Source organism: Macrobrachium rosenbergii, chromosome 9 (assembly GCF_040412425.1).
Source record: "Macrobrachium rosenbergii isolate ZJJX-2024 chromosome 9, ASM4041242v1, whole genome shotgun sequence".
NCBI classification, from domain to species: domain Eukaryota; kingdom Metazoa; phylum Arthropoda; class Malacostraca; order Decapoda; family Palaemonidae; genus Macrobrachium; species Macrobrachium rosenbergii.
In genome coordinates, this window is record NC_089749.1 from 62307076 (window position 1) to 62325277 (window position 18202).

Consider the following 18202-nt stretch of genomic DNA (forward strand, 5'->3'; position numbering starts at 1 on the left):
AATATTACCATGATTGATTGCAAGGACTAAACTTATACAATAATATCAAGGAAATAATAGAGATCTTGTAAATTTACAATAATATAAAGGAAATAATAGAGATCTTGTAAATTTACAGACAAGCGATTGCCGCCCCCCCATCCCCACTCTCTCTCTCCACATTGCCCTCAACTTTTCACAGTATATATGGAGAATGCATAGTTACACAAATGAATATTGATTGCTTCTCATAATAATCTTTTCTGTGGCCTCCGTATTATTTTACTGTAAACTAGACGATAAAACGAAGTGGCGAATTTAGGGAGTATACACAAAACGGTGGAAGGTCAGTGGCAGCGCTAGAGATTAAAAAAAATTGCTTTTGACAATAGAGAGCACATGCGGAGATGAAAGAATACGGAAAGGAATTAGGTTATGTGATGATTTTTCGAAGAGGATTTAAGATTTAGAAAAGTCGAGTAAAGACGCTGAATGAGCGAAGGAGACGCAAAGTAATTTTATCTTCCCAATTTTTCAGAAAGAGCTTTTATCAGTACCCTAATTTGTTGTAAAATAAAGGATGAAATTATGACAAGAATCACTCTTTTTATAGTGAGAATATAATCTAATCATCACTACAGCTATTATTTTGTTCAAGATTTATTCCGATCATAATACTTTTATATTCTTACTTTTTGTAAAGAAGTGAGACGACACAAACAGAAACTCAGACCGGCAAAGTGAAACGAGACTGAGACAGAGGATCATTCTTCGCTCAGCCAAGTGAGATTTTAGCTCTGTTCTCAGAAACCTGGTTACTCAGATCTAATTTGTGTGTGTGTGTTTTTTTTTTTTTTTTTTTTTTAATTATGACTACTATGAATGCTTAGCGAGTTCTGGGCCATTTACAAGTTTACATTCTTGTTCAGAAAGCTTACGAAAACGTTAACAAAATTGTCCGCCACAGTGTCACTGATAACTGATTTAATTCCAATTCCTCATTGTAAAGTTTTTCATGCTATTTTAATTTTTCTTTACTCATCTCCTATTTACTTATACGTTATTCTTCTTTATCTTTTTTGTGATGATGCGAAGCAAATGAATTTTTACTAGAATATTTATTAAAATCATTGTTATTACTTCTTTGTTAACAAATACAAAGGTGTTATTTCCTCTACAACAACCAGGTAAGCTACAAGCATATTGAAAATGACTTTATGCCTGTGACTTGCAAGAAGAGAGAGAGAGAGAGAGAGAGAGAGAGAGAGAGAGAGAGAGAGAGAGAGAGTTGAGAAGGTGAGAGAAGAGGAAAACCACATCGACCCTACAAGTGTTACTTACTAATTGTTTCTTTAAATCGAGTGTCATTTTTTTATTCCGTTTTTTATTTCTGCAATGAGCAAAAAAGAGGAGACACATAACGAGAATAATACCAGGGTCACGTATATCGCACCTGCATTAAAGAAGGAGAACATGCTGGAAATTCCGGAATCCACCTCAACTGTTGCGAAACTGGTCTTCTCCAGGGATTGAACGTGGGCGTGGCACCCCAGGCGGAGGCTGGACGAGAAACGTCTATCTAGGGGCAGGATCAGCTTGCTGGTGGAGGTGTAAGACCCCTTCGGGAAGTAGGAATTACCCTTTTCCTCTGACACGCCCAAACTCTGCACGCGACCTGATTCCGGCTGCCGGAATGGAAAGGAATCATTAGCTCTTATAATTAATCAAGTCACGAAAGAAATGAGCGCGTCTGTAATTAGAAAGTCCTTGTATTTAGGCGTTCCATATCACATATCAGTATTACTAGGTAACACGGAATTTAAACTAATTTCATATTCAACTAAGTGCATAAACATAACACACACAACACTTAATTGAATATAAAATTAATTTAAAGTCCATATTGCCTAATAATACTGATATGTGGTATGGAATGGAACACCTAAAACATGTACTTTCCAATTATAGATGCACTCATTTCTTTATATATATATATATTAATCATAACATATATATATATATATATATATATATATATATATATATATATATATATATATATATATATATATATATATATATATATATATATATATATATATATAACACACACATACACAGACACACACACACACACACACACACACACACACATATATATATATATATATATATATATATATATATATATATATATATATATATATATATATATATATATATATATATATATATATATATATATATATATATATATAATAACAAGAAAGAATAACAGAAAACGGAATACAGGTAGAATGAAGCAGACAGTTGGTGAAATGATGAACAGGGAGCAAGGAAGCGCAAACAACAGGTCCTCGTATTACCGAGGACACGCCCTTAGCGAATTTCAGCAAATAATGGATAACCCATCATCCCACTACGGTAATTCCCCTTTCTCTCTCCCTCCGTTTTTCGTAATATGTTACAGTGGGGCGAATGTTATTAAGCTTTTACTAGGATAATTGCTACAGGCAATGACACACTAAGTTCATCTATTATTTTTATTCTTTTTTCTATAATTATGATACCACTTTGACGTTATCTTCTGTATGTGATGCTTACAATTATTTCCGTGTTATGTTTAGATTTGGGGCTCATTTTTATATAGTTTTCTTGTAGACGGCGTAGTTGATAGCAGCAAGTTTATGAATGGAGAAGTAGATACTACACTAGAGTTTAGATATTGTTATTATTAGCAATAGTATTGTTTAAATTTCTTTACCACGGTACACACCATCTCAATTCTCTGTTATATTGTTATCATATTTGACGATATATATAGGTTACTTTTATTACCAATAGTAATAATAATCTAAGAGGTACCTCATGAACAATGAATAAGTAAGTTTTTACCGTAACGTTATTACTAAAAATTACAACTTACAGACAAAAAAATTTAACTAGGGTTAGAGGCCACTCCGCAAAGAAAGTAGCACGTAGCACCTCAAAATCCTCAACACCAAAGGTCACGGCAAAAATTCAAGTTCATTAGAAATAATCATAATTAAAACTATAGGAAAACATGAAATGCAATTATTTGTTTATAACTGCCTAAAATATAAACGTTCATTGATGTTGTGACAAGCCCATAAATAGCGATAGCGATATTCATGACAAAAAAAAAATTAATAAAATAACCGAAAATTTTGAAAGTCTTCTTTCAATTAATTATTTCGGCTCGTTGATGGGAAAAAAATGCGCATTACCCAGCAATATTGCATACTATTTTCCATGAATGATTTTTTAAACAGATTTATTGGAGACTGAATTAGCAGCAGAAGTGTGACTAGTTAATAATTTTAACTCCTTTGCTTATAACAGATGAGGGATTATTTTACTCCTGTTTTCGGATAATCGGGAGTATATAAGAATTCTGTTTTCTTGAGATGGTTTCTTGGAAACTAAATATATAACGTTCGCTAAAAAAAAATTATTTTTTGTAAATAAATTTCTTGGAGATTACATTATCAAAGAAGCAAGACCAGTTGATGGAGTTTTTTACTTCTGTTCTCGGAGAGCTAGAGTATACATCATAGTTTCTGACATAAGTGATGTACTTTTTAACCTCTATTCACTAAGATAAGATCCATATGAAAACTACAGTACATCCATATTTTTGTCCATTTATGTTTATATCCGTTGAGCATGACAATCAAGGTGCCCATATAAAGGTGACATCGAGATTTATATATCGCCTCAGTTATTTGCTTTCCATTATTTATTTTACTGAAATAAATGCTTAGCTTCGTTGCGCATGGGTATTACATCAATGACTGTCACTAATTGTGCTCACATTTGTCACCCATTCAGTCAGTCAAAAGAACAGCCATTTCTACTTATCATTCATTGCTTCTCCCGGATTCTTCAATGGATGGTCACCCACCCAAATATTGTTCAGACTCAACTCCATTGAGCTAGAAACAGGCTGCATTGCGAATGAGTTAATTAAGTAAGATCGACTTGAACAAAAACTTCTGTAGAAAATTTTATTAATTTATGTTTTTTCTTAGACATTTCATATATTTTTATCAATAAGCAACAACCTTCAGAAACAACAATAAAAAAAACTATTGTTGTCTTACCAATTCAGGATTTGTAGATGGATCTCTGATCTTCGCTCTCTCTCTTGGAGTTGAGTTTGGACAATATTTGGATGGGTGGCCATCCAATGAAGCTTGATTAAGAATCAGGGGAGAAGGAGAATTCAAGCAATGATAAGTGCACTTTAAAGTAAAAATAAAATAAAAATAATGCAGAATAATTCATTATAGAAAGATAGTGTTACATATGTTTTCAGAAAACATGCAGAGAATAGTCATATGTATATATATATATATATATATATTAAAAAATAAAAATATATAAAAAATAATATATATATGTATTGTATCATTATAGAAAAGATAGTGTTACATATGTTTTCAGAAAACGCAGAGAATAGTCATATATATATATATATATATATATATATATATATATATATATATATATATATATATATATATATATATATATATATATATATATATATATATATATATATATATATATATATATATATATATATATATATATATATATATATATATATATATATATATATATATATATATATATATATATATATATATATATATATATATATATATATATATATATATATATATATATATATATATATATATATATATATACTCTATATATATATATTACTGCTGTTCGCCCTCGTAACTTTGATTGCAAATAATATCAACTTGACCGAGACCGGGAAAAGATGTTGTCTATATAGGAGCGTCTTCAGTTCAAACTTTAACGTCCGTTGAGAATGGGATAGATAACATTTAGGCCATTTTTCCCCTATAGGAAATTCCCATATCAGCCTTAAAAATAGGTGGTCCTAAGGTCCTTTTTTCCTTTCTACCTGTCTCTCTTGTCGAATGTTTTTAACAGAACGTAGACGCCTAGGGCATGGCTGTAGGCCTGTTTTTGACCTAGGCCGGTCAGGGAACAAGGAGAGAGAAACTAGCCACCGACAAGAGTAGATGTCTGGAAGGTGGCTCTAACACCGCCTTTGTCTATTATTTTATTAGTGAATGGTGGAGCAAGAAACACACACGAACTTCTGCATGTCCGTTGTAATGCGCGCCAACGCTTCGTCCTTAAGGTAGAGTCTGTGTGCTGTTCGAAACTTCGTCCATTCCTTTAACCTCTTTTCTGTATTTCCAACTCTTTCTTTGTTTTCTGCCTTCAGCCACCACTTATGGTATATGTGTTTCAAAGTCTAGATTAAGCCAAAGTATTATATTGTTAGCTTCAACCCCGTTATTCCAGTAAAATACCTAGGTTAGGGTAAGCAAAACAGTTTTAAGTCTCGATGCTTTTGTATGCCTCGCGTTCGATGTTGGGAAGAACCGTTGCGTTTGAAATCTAAAATTCATCTCAAATATTCTTGTTAAGGTTAATTACCCTTAACTGGCGACCTTTGGCTAATTAACGACTGTCTTTGAGGTTAACTTTTGGCTTCAAGTGGCAGGTTACGTGTATTCTTGGTCTGCAGGGCCGTAAAAATTACGTAAATTGAATAATAAATGATCAGCCGAGACCCTACATAATAACAATATATGAATAATAAATATATATATATATATATATATACACGTAACAATATATATATATATATATATATATATATATATATATATATATATATATATATATATATATATATATATATATATATATATATATATATATATATATATATATATATATATATATATATATATATATATATATATATATATATATATATATATATATATATATATATATATATATATATATATATATATATGGCATGCCAGGAAACACTCCAGGAAACATATTTAGAGGAAGACGGACGAAAACCATACATCACTAGGCGGTCTTTTTTATTTTATAGCCAACGGTTCGTAGTTATTTACAGAAAAATACATCCTCACGGCTGTGCATAAGAAAAGATAAAAAACAATTATAAGTACAGTCTTAAAATACATTTAAAATATTACAGAATAAGAATGAAATAAATAAAAATAAAAACACAACCAACCTAGAGGTGAGACAGTAATGAACTAAATGGAAGGAAACTAACTCCCCGATGGGAATCAATGCGCACCTTAAGAAGCCTAATGGTGGATCCCACGTAAATCTCTGAAATACATTTAGGGCAAGTATTTTATAGATGACACCAGAGGACATGTAAGGACACAGTTGATCCTTTACTTTAAACAAAGAGCCAATAATAACAGGATTTTTGTGAATTAATTTGGCTGATATTGCTGGGAAATGCTCATGGATAATATTTGTAAAACTTTTTTGAAAGCTTAAATCATTGATGTATGGGAAGGTTGCAAAGGAATTCATTTTTTGTGCAGTTAGGGCTTCAGGTCTTCTAGAGAAATGTTTATCAAGTAATAGATTTAACTTTCTATATACTAGCCTGGGTGGAAAACAGTTACCTTTAAAGAAGTTAACTAGAAATAATATCTCATTTTTATCACACCATAACTTATATACAATCATGAAGCCACAAATGTCGTTTAATATCCAATTCACGCTAATTCGGGAATATCCCCAATGGGGAATTACCACTGAAGGGGGATTTATAACCCACTGAGCCATCAAGAGAGACATAAGTTATTGCCGAATCTACTGTACTTGTTTACCCGTCGAGAGCGTGGAAATGGTACTTAGCTTCTGGCATTAACCCACCTCCACCATGACAGTTCATTGGTATGCTTGGAACACGCAGCTCTTATTATGAAATTTTTATCACACCGTTATTTATATACAATCATGAAGCTACAAATATCGTTTAATATCCAATTCACGCTACTTCAAGAACATCCCCAATGGACAATTATTACCGAAGGGGAATTTATAAGTGATAAATGGATAGGTTCTGCCGGGTCTCGATCCCTCGACACAGTTGCCGTCCAACAACTCCAGTCGATGGTCTACCCACTGAGCCATCAAGAGAGGCATAAGTGCATGCCGAATCTGCTGTACTTGTTTACCAGTCGAGAGTGGGAAATTATACTTAGTTTCGGCATTAACCCACCTCCACCATGATAGCTCATTGGTACGTTTGGAACACGCAGCTCTTATTATGAAATTCTTATCACAATAATGAAGCTCCAAGTGTTGTTTAATATATAATTCACGCTGCTTCAGGAATATCCCCAATAGGGAATTACCACCGAAGGGGAATATATAAGTGATAAATGGATCGGTACTCCCGGGTCTCGATCCCCCTACACAGTTACCTTCCAACAACTCCACACGATGGTCTACCCACCAAGCCATCAAGAGAAGATTAAGTTAATCCCGACTCTGCTGTACTTTTTTTTACCCATCGAGAGTGGGAAATTATACTTAGCTTCAGCATTAACCCACCTCCACAATAATAGCTCACTATCACATTTGGAACACGCAGTTCTTATTATGAAATTTTTATCAAGCTGTGATTTATATACAATCATGAAGCTACAAATGGCGTTTAATATCCAATTCACGCTACTTCAAGAACATCCCCAATGGAGAATTATCACTGAAGGGGAATTTATAAGTGATAAATGGATTGATACTGCTGTGTCTCGATCCCTCAACACATTTACCTTCCAACAGCTGTGTGTTCCAGATGTACCAATGAGCTATCATGGTAAACAAGTACAGCAGATTTGGTATTAACTTATGCCCCTTTTCATGGCTGAGTGGGTAGACCATCGACTGGGGTTGTTGGAAGGTAATTGTGTAGAAGGATCGAGGCCCGGTAGTACCGATCCATTTGGATATTAAACAACGTTTGAAGCTTCATGATTGTCTATAAAAGACAGTGTGATAAAAATTTCGTAATAAGAGCTGCGTGTTCCACACGCACCAATGAGGCATCATGGTGGAAGTGGGTTATTGCCGAAGCTAAGTATAATTTCCCCGCTCTTGACAGGTAAACAAGTACAGCAGATTTGGCATTAACTTACGCCTCTCTTGATGGCTCAGTGGGTAGACCGTCGACTGCAGTTGTTGGAAGGTAACTGTATCGAGGGCTTGAGACCCGGCAGTACCGATCCATTTATTTCTTTTAAATTTCCCTTCAGTGATAATTTCCCATTGGGGATGTTCCCGAAGTAGCATGAATTGGATATTAAATAACATTTGTAGCCTCATGATTGTATATAAATCACAGTGTGATAAAAATTTCATAATAAGAGCTGCATATTAAAAATGTGGCAGAGGTGGGTTAATGCCAAAGCTAAATATAATTTCCCCGCTCTCGGCGGGTAGATAAGTACAGCAGGTTCGGCATTAACTTATGCCTCTCTCAATGGCTCATTGGGTAGACCATCAACTGGAGTTGTTGGAAGGTAACTGTGTCGAGAGATCGAGACCCTGCAGTACCAATCCATTTATCACTTAAAAATTCCCCTTCACTGATAATTCTCCATCGGGGATATAACCAAAGTAGCGTGGATGGGTTATTAAACGAAATTTGTAGCTTCATGATTGTATATAAATCACGGGGCGATAAAATTTCATAATAAGAGCTGTGCATTCCAAACATACCAGTGAGCTATCATGGTGGAGGTATGTTAATGCCAAAGCTAAGTATAATTTCCCCGGTCGCAACAGGTAAACAAGTACAGTAGATTTGGCATTAACTTATGCTTCTCTTGATGGCTCAGTTGGTAGAAGGTCGAGTTGAGTTGTTGGAAGGTAACTGTGTTGAGGGATCAAGACCTGGCAGTACTGGTCCACTTGTCGCTTATAAATTCCTCTTCGGTGATAATTCCCCACAGGGGGTGGTCCCGAAGTAGCGTGAATTGCATATTAAACTACATTTGTTGCTTCATGTTTATATATATATATATATATATATATATATGTATATATATATATATATATATATATATATATATATATATATATATATATATATATATATATATATATATATGTGTGTGTGTGTGTGTGTGTGTGTGTGTGTGTGTGTGTGTGTGTGTGTGTGTGTGTGTGTGGTGGGTGGGTGTGTGTGTGTGTGTGTTTATGTGTGTGTGAATTTTTGTCACCTACACAAACATAACTTTCTTATGTGTACAAATATTAGCAACAAACATCGATTAATATCTTGGGAATTTACCTTGTACATAACTCACTCCCCTTGGGTATATGTTATTCCAAAGGTGTGGTGAATTCGACATTTGTGGGTAAAATATTTCAACACAAGAAAGTTATGTTCGTGCGGGTGATAAAAATTCACACACACACACACACACACACACACACACACACACACACACACACACACACACACACACACACACACACACACATATATATATATATATATATATATATATATATATATATATATATATATATATATATATATATATATATATATATATATATATATATATATATATATATATAATGTCTTGTACGTTTTCTGAAAACATATGTCATGTTATTTATTATTTAATAATATACATATCCTATATTAATTTTTCTTTTTGTTTTAAAGAGCATGATGTATTCCCTGATGAATTCCTTTTATTCGACCCTACAAAAGCCTCGTACACATTCTGTGTTATTTTTTTTTTTTTTATGATTTATCAACGAATTTCTGTCTATCATCACTTTTTTTTATTAGTATACTCGAAAATGATTTTGATGGTTCAATCTTAAACTTTAAGTGATGGTTGTTTGACTTATCCGGTGCCCCAGCGTTCAAAACGACCCACTTTAGTTTTCCGTCATCATCAAATTATCAACCAGTGCCCACTCTCTTGTTGTCATGTTTTCCAGTCTAACCTGACATGCAAGAATAATATAAATGATTTGTGGGAATGGGCTGACTGTCTTAACGACCACATGATTTGCTTCAGTAACCAGTAAAGTAATAATTGTATTTGGAAAATTAACTTATATCGCTATGTTTGTGAGAAGTTAAAATGTGTTATAGAGGTAGATTTCTTAAGATCTTATGAGTTATGAAAGCATTCCTGTTGTGTTTCCTGTAATATATCAATTACATTATAGAGAGAATGTATTCCTTATGTGTGACCTACCATCTAACTTTAATACCATTACGAGAATCCATTTCCTTCTTATTACTTGCTATCTATTATAATTTAATATTAATTTATTCCCTTCCAGTTGCTAATGGTCTAAAATCAGTGACATGATAATGACATAATGTGAATATATCCTTTGACTCCTATAGCATAAATTACGTAAGTATTTAATCCTGTTATTTTTAACTCTACAGTATTTCGGCACCTTGAACGTCAGTGACAACAGAAAGAAATCAAAACTTACAGGAACGCGTTCTCTGTTGACAGTGAAGGAAAGTCTGGAAGAGGGCCACGAGTGGCGCGCTGTGCAAGTCACCTCCAGAATGTCTCCCACTTTGTAAGAGCTTCTGATCCCGAGGATTTCTGGATCATCTGGGAGTCCTGGCGTAGGTCGGAGAAATTTTGAGCAACATTGTTTCCATACTATATGCATATCTGCAAACACCCATCTATATATATATATATATATATATATATATATATATATATATATATATATATATATATATATATATATATATATATATATATATATATATATATATTTCCGTTATGCAGGTTCTTTAATATTCAGGACAGGGCTGTCATGACTGACAGCAGATGCAACAAACAAAGGAGGGGAAAACAACAAAAACAATAAAATAAGCTTAATATTAATTTATTTACAAAATTAAGTTATAAGTATTTACAAGTGAGTCAGGTCTGGTAAAAGATAAAACCATGTACAAGAAAAACCAAAAGGCAGCACTCAACAAAATCAAGTTAAAATAAACAAAAAGTAGCTTTTAAAAAAAAAAGGCAAAAATAAACAACAGCAGGCAGAGAAAAAAAAAAAACATACGTCCTCCATCGGGTCACCAAGACAGCCCTCAGCTGCACAACAGGGACAAGACCCCACAAACCAGAATACCCCGATGGAGACGTATTGTCATCAAGATGAGCAGCTCGTGGTCACACGACTACTCATGGTCACACTCCACCTCTCGACGTGCTCCACCCGTGGCGTGCTCCAATTTGCTGCTCAAAAACTCGACCAACGTCGACTCCAAAAACTGCCTGCTGCTGCTGCCACTGCCGCTACCTTCGCACCCTACCAGACCCGACTGGCGAAAGAAAAACGGCAGCTCACCGACGAGAACATCAAAACAAAAAAAACAGTTCCGCAAAACCATCACTTAACGTGACACCTCCCCACCTAAAAGAAAAAAAAATTATATTTTTTTTTTTACCTATGATCCCCTCAATGCCGTAACAACCCCGCCAGCCAAAACAGAGCCGCCCTGTCATAGTCGCCATAACGACCCAGTGGGTCGTTATGCAGGTTCTTTAATATACTCAGGACGGGGCTGTCATGACTGACGGCAGATGCAACAAACAAAGGAGGGGAAAACAACAAAAACAATAAAATAAGCTTAATATTAATTTATTTACAAAATTAAGTTATAAGTATTTACAAGTGAGTCAGGTCTGGTAAAAAGATAAAACCATAAGTACAAGAAAAACCAAAAGGCAGCACTCAACAAAATCAAGTTAAAATAAACAAAAAAGAAGCTTTAAAAAAAAAAGGCAAAAATAAACAACAGCAGGCAGAGAAAAAAAAAAACATATGTCCTCCATCGGGTCACCAAGACAGCCCTCAGCTGCACAACAGGGACAAGACCCCACAAACCAGAATACCCCGATGGAGACGTCAGGACAGCCTCACGCTGTCATCAAGGATGAGCAGCTCGTGGTCACACGACTACTCATGGTCACACTCCACCTCTACGACATGCTCTAGGCGTGCTCCAATTTGCTGCTCTCTCGTCGACTCCAAAAACTGCCTGCTGCTGCTGCCACTGCCGCTACCTTCGCTGCCCTACCAGACCCGACTGGCGAAAGAAAACGGCAGCTCACCGACGAGAACATCAAAACAAAAAAAACTTGAAGGTAAGGAGGCAGCAATCCACAAAAAGGAACGAGCGGGGAACCAGCAGTTTAAAACCATCATAACGTGACATATATATATATATATATATATATATATATATATATATATATATATATATATATATATATATATATATATATATATATATATATATCTACACACACACATTAGCTGACAACCCAGTGCTGCCTGGGAAAACTCTGAAGGACAACAGATAAACTCTCTCTCTCTCTCTCTCTCTCTCTCTCTCTCTCTCACTTTTTCCATCTTTCTCCTCCATAACACCCTCTCTACTCTCCCTCTCACTCCCTCTCCCTCTCACTCTTTCTTTCTCTCACTCTCTGCCTCCCTCTCTCCCCCCCCACCTCTCTCTCTCTCCAGCCCTCCCCAGCTCTTTCCCTCTTTCTTCTCCATAACACCCCCTCTACTCTCTCACTTCCTTTCCCTCTCACTTTCTCTCACTCTCTCACTTCCTCGCTTTTAACTCTCTCTCTCTCCAACCATACCTGTCTCTTTCTTCTCCCTAACACCCCTTTTACTCTCTCTCGCTCTCTCTCCAGCCCTCCCTGTCTCTTTCCTTCTTTCTTCTCCCTAACACCCCCTCTACTCTCTCTGTCTCTCACCTCCTCTCCCTCTCATTCTCTCTTTGTCACCCCATTCCCAACCCCCACCCCTTTGGTGCCACTCATGTTTTACCCCCACAATAGTCTTTTCCAGATAGTAAGTCATAATTATACAGAAGTTAGGGATGATATATTCGTAAAGTTACTAAATCCATGGGCATAACCATCCCGTTTCAGGAAAGCCCTTCCACCCCCATCCCTTTTGGTGCCCTTTGGTGCTAGTGATGTCTTACCCCCACAGTGTTCTTTTAGAGATAGTAAGTCATATGTATACAAAGTTTGGATGAAATTGCTCAATGCATTTCAGAGTGCCTGTGGAACATACACACACACACACACACACACATACAAACATACATACATGCATACATACATCCATTTTTCTATATGTAAATGTGTATACACACACACACACACACACACACACACACACACACACACATACATATATATATATATATATATATATATATATATATATATATATATATATATATATATATATATATATATATATATATATATATATATATATATATATATATATATATATATATATATATATATATATATATATATATATATATAGTCATAACCCAAACTTACATGAGGTTAGGTTCCAGAACCCCTCGCGCAAGGTGAATTTTCGTGTAAGTTTGGCACAGTCTTTAAAAATGCTAATAAATGCTTATTTGTAAAGTTTAAAAACTAAATATGACCCTAATCATGATCCCACATTATAAAGTTAACTTTTCAATGAAATTAAAGTCACTGTGATTCCATTTAAAAGTTAACTAAATACATTATCCTAAAAAGGAGAAATAAATGGTTGACATAAAAATAGAGAGTTGGAAGAGAATTTCTGTCTCTCTCCCCTTCTGACCGATCTATTTTTAGAAGTCTTCTCAGCCTCTTTTTAATAACCTCATTCTACTTCTCTTTCTTTTTGTTCTGAAATGCTTTTTCATGAACAAACAGTGTTTGCTCAATATAAAAGTTGTGACAAGACTTACATGGACTTTTAAATACACATCCTTTACTATTGTCGGAAGAGTTCTTAAAAAGTACGTTTCCTTGTTTTATTGTTCTTAAATGTGACAGTAGCACCAAAATTCCCAAGAAGGTGGGGATACCCCTTTCATATTACAAAAAGTAATAGTTAAACTCATCAGCCGAGTGACCCACGTAACGGTGGCAAAATGTTCCTGATAGCTCTGGGATTAGAAGTAGCATTCTCTAATTAATCCTCAGAGATAAAGAACTTGGAATCAGATTAGATACGAATTAATTCACAGACAAAAAGTCAGATATATTAATTTCATGCTAAATTCTCCCAAACAAGGATACAGGCCAAGGTAAGTAATATTAAGAATACCAATGTTATAATAATAAGAAGAGTAGGAAGGAAAGCGTGCATTAAATGAGAGCAGCTATAATTTACAATTTACAATAAAAAAGAAACGTTTACCGTGTTTCGAACACCGCCTGCCAAAGCCACATACTAGATAAGGTTGTCATAATTTACCAAGTCAAGATTTAATATTTTGCTACTTGCCAGTCAGTGGTTAATGCATAATATTCATTTTTTTGACTAGTTAGCTATTGCATGGCAGTATTAGGAGGGCGTGTGCCAAGCGCTTCTCTTGTAAGATAGGACGTACAATTCACAAGTCCATGGGTTATTTCTTACAAAACAACAAGTGGAAACCCTAGAGAGAAGGACCTGGCTGAGCGTCATGAAGAGAATTACTTTCCCTCGTGCGAAATATCAAATTTCTTTTCTATTGATATCGCAGATGAGCTGTATCAGTGTTTAATTTCTTAATTTGCCTTTTAAATTAATGTATATCAGGCCAGTAATGACGTAACGTGTCCATTCCTTTTCATCGTGAAGGGCCCCACAGTAACCATGGTGGCCAAGGGTAGGAATTAATTACGACGTCGAGAAAAAAAAAGGGAGAAATCATAACAAATTCGTTTTCAGTTTTTATAATGTGGAATAACTCGCATTTGTGGTATTTTAAGTTAAAACTTGCATTCCCACATAAGCCTTAGTCGTTTTTTTCAGTGTTTTGTTTTTTAGTATTGGAATAAGATCGCCCACAAGTAACGGGAAATTTTGGGTATTCCTCCGCCAAGTAACGTTCCCTAGGCTAGGTCGCTTTAGCCATCAGCTGTGTGAGGTCATGTGATTTGTCCACCATTTTGGGTGGCTAACCAGACAGTAGCCGCCGTCATTCTGAACACTGTGTGGGTATAAACAAGTTGTTGTTTACCTGTGTGACGTCTGAATAAGGTCTGCCTCATATGCTTGATTTAGCAAAGTACTTTGTCTCGCGCATTGCCAGACTCGCAAATCTTTGGAAAAAATATACTTCAATTAAAGGGAAAACTAGGTATAGGATTTGGTGCAACAGGTAAAAGAAAGTTAAGAATTTAGTCAGGGAATAATTTATTTAGGAAATGTAACAAAAGTTCCTACACAAATATACACTTTTGCAGGGAATTATATAAATAAAAAAAACAAACGAAAAAATAAACTGAGGATAATTTAACCATACATATGAGTACGCAACTTAAGGAATTTTATCGTGAATTAATAAGAGCATGGTAATCAGGGCACGATAATATTGGCAAGACAACCCATTACCTAACATAGCCAAGGTAAGAAGTATTCAAGAAAAGAAAACCTGCTCGTGTGTATTTACAATTTTCATTATTTACTCAGGCAGTGCGAACTTCGCTTGCTGGATACTTCTCTCTCTCTCTCTCTCTCTCTCTCTCTCTCTCTCTCTCTCTCTCTCTCTCTCTTCAATTTCTTTTACCCATATACGTAAGCTTTTAAGATAGCTCAGATGTGTATGTGTACAATCTTCATTGAAACAATGGGCTGACATAGGAATCATTAATTAAAATAAAACAAATAAAAGAAACACCTCTGATGAGGATAAGTTAAGATTAACCACAGTTATTGAAAACTGTCTGCCACGAGTGGGGTCTTTTATCCAGACTCAAGCATAAAAGCCTTCCTCCCTCTGCATGAAAGGAAATAGTACAGCTGGTACTAAAAACTAGTCACACACGAGGGCCAAAACAACCACAATTGGTTTTTCTTTTCCACAGTGTCCCTAATCAGAGGCACTATCACAAACTGAAGCACCCACCTATCTGTTTCTTCTTACCTTTGCTTTTTCTCCTACTTATTACTTACACTATGCTTGGGCAGAATGAATTTTTCCCTCAGTACAATTAGTTGTACTCCAAGACAAGTGTTGATTCCTAGGAACGCACTGGCACCATAGTGCCACCAAAGACAAAAAGTCCTTTGTGACTACACAAGCTACACCTGTACCTGGTGATACAGAGTGCCATCAATGTGACCTTTGCACAGCACACTCAGCCACAGTGCCACCTTATTAAAAAGGTGCCACACCACTGAAGTGTCACCCAAATCTGAGGGACACTTCCTCAGTTCCAAAGTATGTCCAGCCATCCCATATAGATGCACTTACCTACCAGAACCATGACTGCAGAAAATTACAGAGCCTTCATGGATCTGGGGAAGGAGGCAGGTCTCATGGGACAAGAACTCACCAAGTGGGTCAAGGAACAGCTGGATGGCTTGGCCAAAGAAGAGAAGGAAGAAAGAACGGAACAGCGGAAAGAAAAAAGAGGAACAGGGGAAGTATGAAGCCAAACAGAGGAAGTATGCTGAAGAACAGAAGAGGTATGAAGAAGAACAGAAGTGGTTGGAAGATGCAAGAGAAGGCAGCATAAATTAGCCCTCAAGAAAAGTGAGCTAGCTCTCAAAGAAAAGGAGCTGGAGCTGGAGAAGGCTAGAGGGGAAAATGCTGAAACTCTGGCTACTCAACAAGCCTCCAACCACACACCTGCTGCACCAAATGCTCCAATCTCAAGCATTAATTTCCTAGTCCCCAAGTAGACTGAGGAAGAGCCAGAAGCATGGTTAGAGGAGATAGAGTCGCTCCTTGAAAACTACAACACCACCGAGACAGAGAGGGCCTTGGGACTTACCAAGCACACAGAAGGAAAAGCTACACTGGAGAAGAGTCAAAGAGACGACATGGTAGAATAGGGCCATACTGAAAGCCTACAAAATAACCCTGGAGAAATGCAGACAGCTGTTCCAAGGTCTTGCCAAGAAAGTCGGCTGGTCCTGGACTGAATGGGCCTGTCGCAAGACCCAGTCTGGTACACACTGGTTCGGCTCCCTGTTGTGCACTACATTCAAGGAACTATTCAATTGGACCATGCTGGAGGATCTTTTCCAATGTGTGCCTGGGCCCCTTGCTGTGTATCTCAATGACAAGCAACCCACCACACTTAAGGAGGACTACCGTATGGCCAATTCGTGGGAAACCTACAACCAGTCCCACAGCACATATCAAAGACTCATAGTGCCACCTGGGTACCCCTCAGGCTTGACTCGTCCAAAGAACGGACTGCTTAGCAAGCCTACACGCACCCACTGTAAGAAGGTGGGGCACACTAAATCTGATTGCTGCTACAAGTTAGGCAATAATAAGCAGCCTTCTACCAACAACCGTAATTCCTCTCCCTATACTTCCACTCAACCCTCTAAACTAACAGTGACCGCAGATAACTGAGCCCCCACACAGGGCTCTTGCCTATCCTGTGGTGCTGCCGGCCACTATAGTGCTGGACACCAGGCCTGCCCAAATCATGTCCCAGCCACCAAGTTCATCAACTTGATAAGCACCTCATTCTTTGCGGCCGGGCCACAGAAGATACTTTACCCCGAGAGGCTGGATAAACCAGTTCATCTCGGTGGCATCCCTTAATGGCTCTAGCCTGCCTGTGGCCCTACCGGTCACGGTAGACACCACAACCTACATTAGCCTGATTGCCAGGCCCCAAGTGCCAGCCAGCGCCACAGCTGACAATCAAACTTGGTGGGAGATGAAGTGGGTGGAGGGCCACACCAAAACCAATCCCACAGTCAAGCTCCATGTCATGACACCTTGGGGCACACTAACTCACCTCCTTGGCATGGTGAGCGGATGTACTGAAATTCCAAATGGAATTTGTATTTGTTTTAAGTAGCATGGTCACTGGAAGACAGTTAGCTTAGTTTCAAGTATTTAACTGCCCCCTTGGTTGTTAACAGCTCACTGCCTTCCGGCGGCCATTTTGTGGTTTTAACCTAACCAGCCACTAATGCTTTGCTTTCTTCCTGAGGTTGACGGAAACTTAAGCGAGTCACGAAGGAGCATTCCATCGCAAAGGGTCTAGTAACTCAGTTACTCGAGCTCCTGTTCTTGATATAAGAATACACATTGCACAGCTACCCATTTAACGTGACGAAGAACACTTTCTACATGTCCTTTGAAGTGACGAAGAGTATTATCACCATGTAAACTCGGTTTAACCCCAACCAGGAAGAAGCTTTCCTTCATCGCAGTCTATCTCGACACGTATTTCACCTTCTTCCCAGGATGATATCGGTGGGTCTGTAAAACTCAGGTTTTTTTTAT

The 18202-nt window shown here is 36.6% G+C and overlaps 1 protein-coding gene across 1 annotated transcript in view; it reads right to left on the reverse strand.

Annotated features, from left to right (window-relative positions):
• The window catches only part of LOC136842022 (uncharacterized), a 19237-nt gene extending 3058 nt beyond the window's left edge, over positions 1 to 16179 (reverse strand). Inside the window, exons 1-4 of the mRNA XM_067109420.1 lie at positions 16039 to 16179; positions 12833 to 12914; positions 10378 to 10514; positions 1433 to 1664 (exon numbers count right to left, since the gene is read on the reverse strand). Coding sequence (XP_066965521.1) covers positions 1433 to 1664; positions 10378 to 10514; positions 12833 to 12914; positions 16039 to 16179 — 592 coding nt within the window. The remainder of the gene's footprint in view (positions 1 to 1432; positions 1665 to 10377; positions 10515 to 12832; positions 12915 to 16038) is intronic.
• Between the last annotated feature and the right edge of the window lie 2023 nt (positions 16180 to 18202).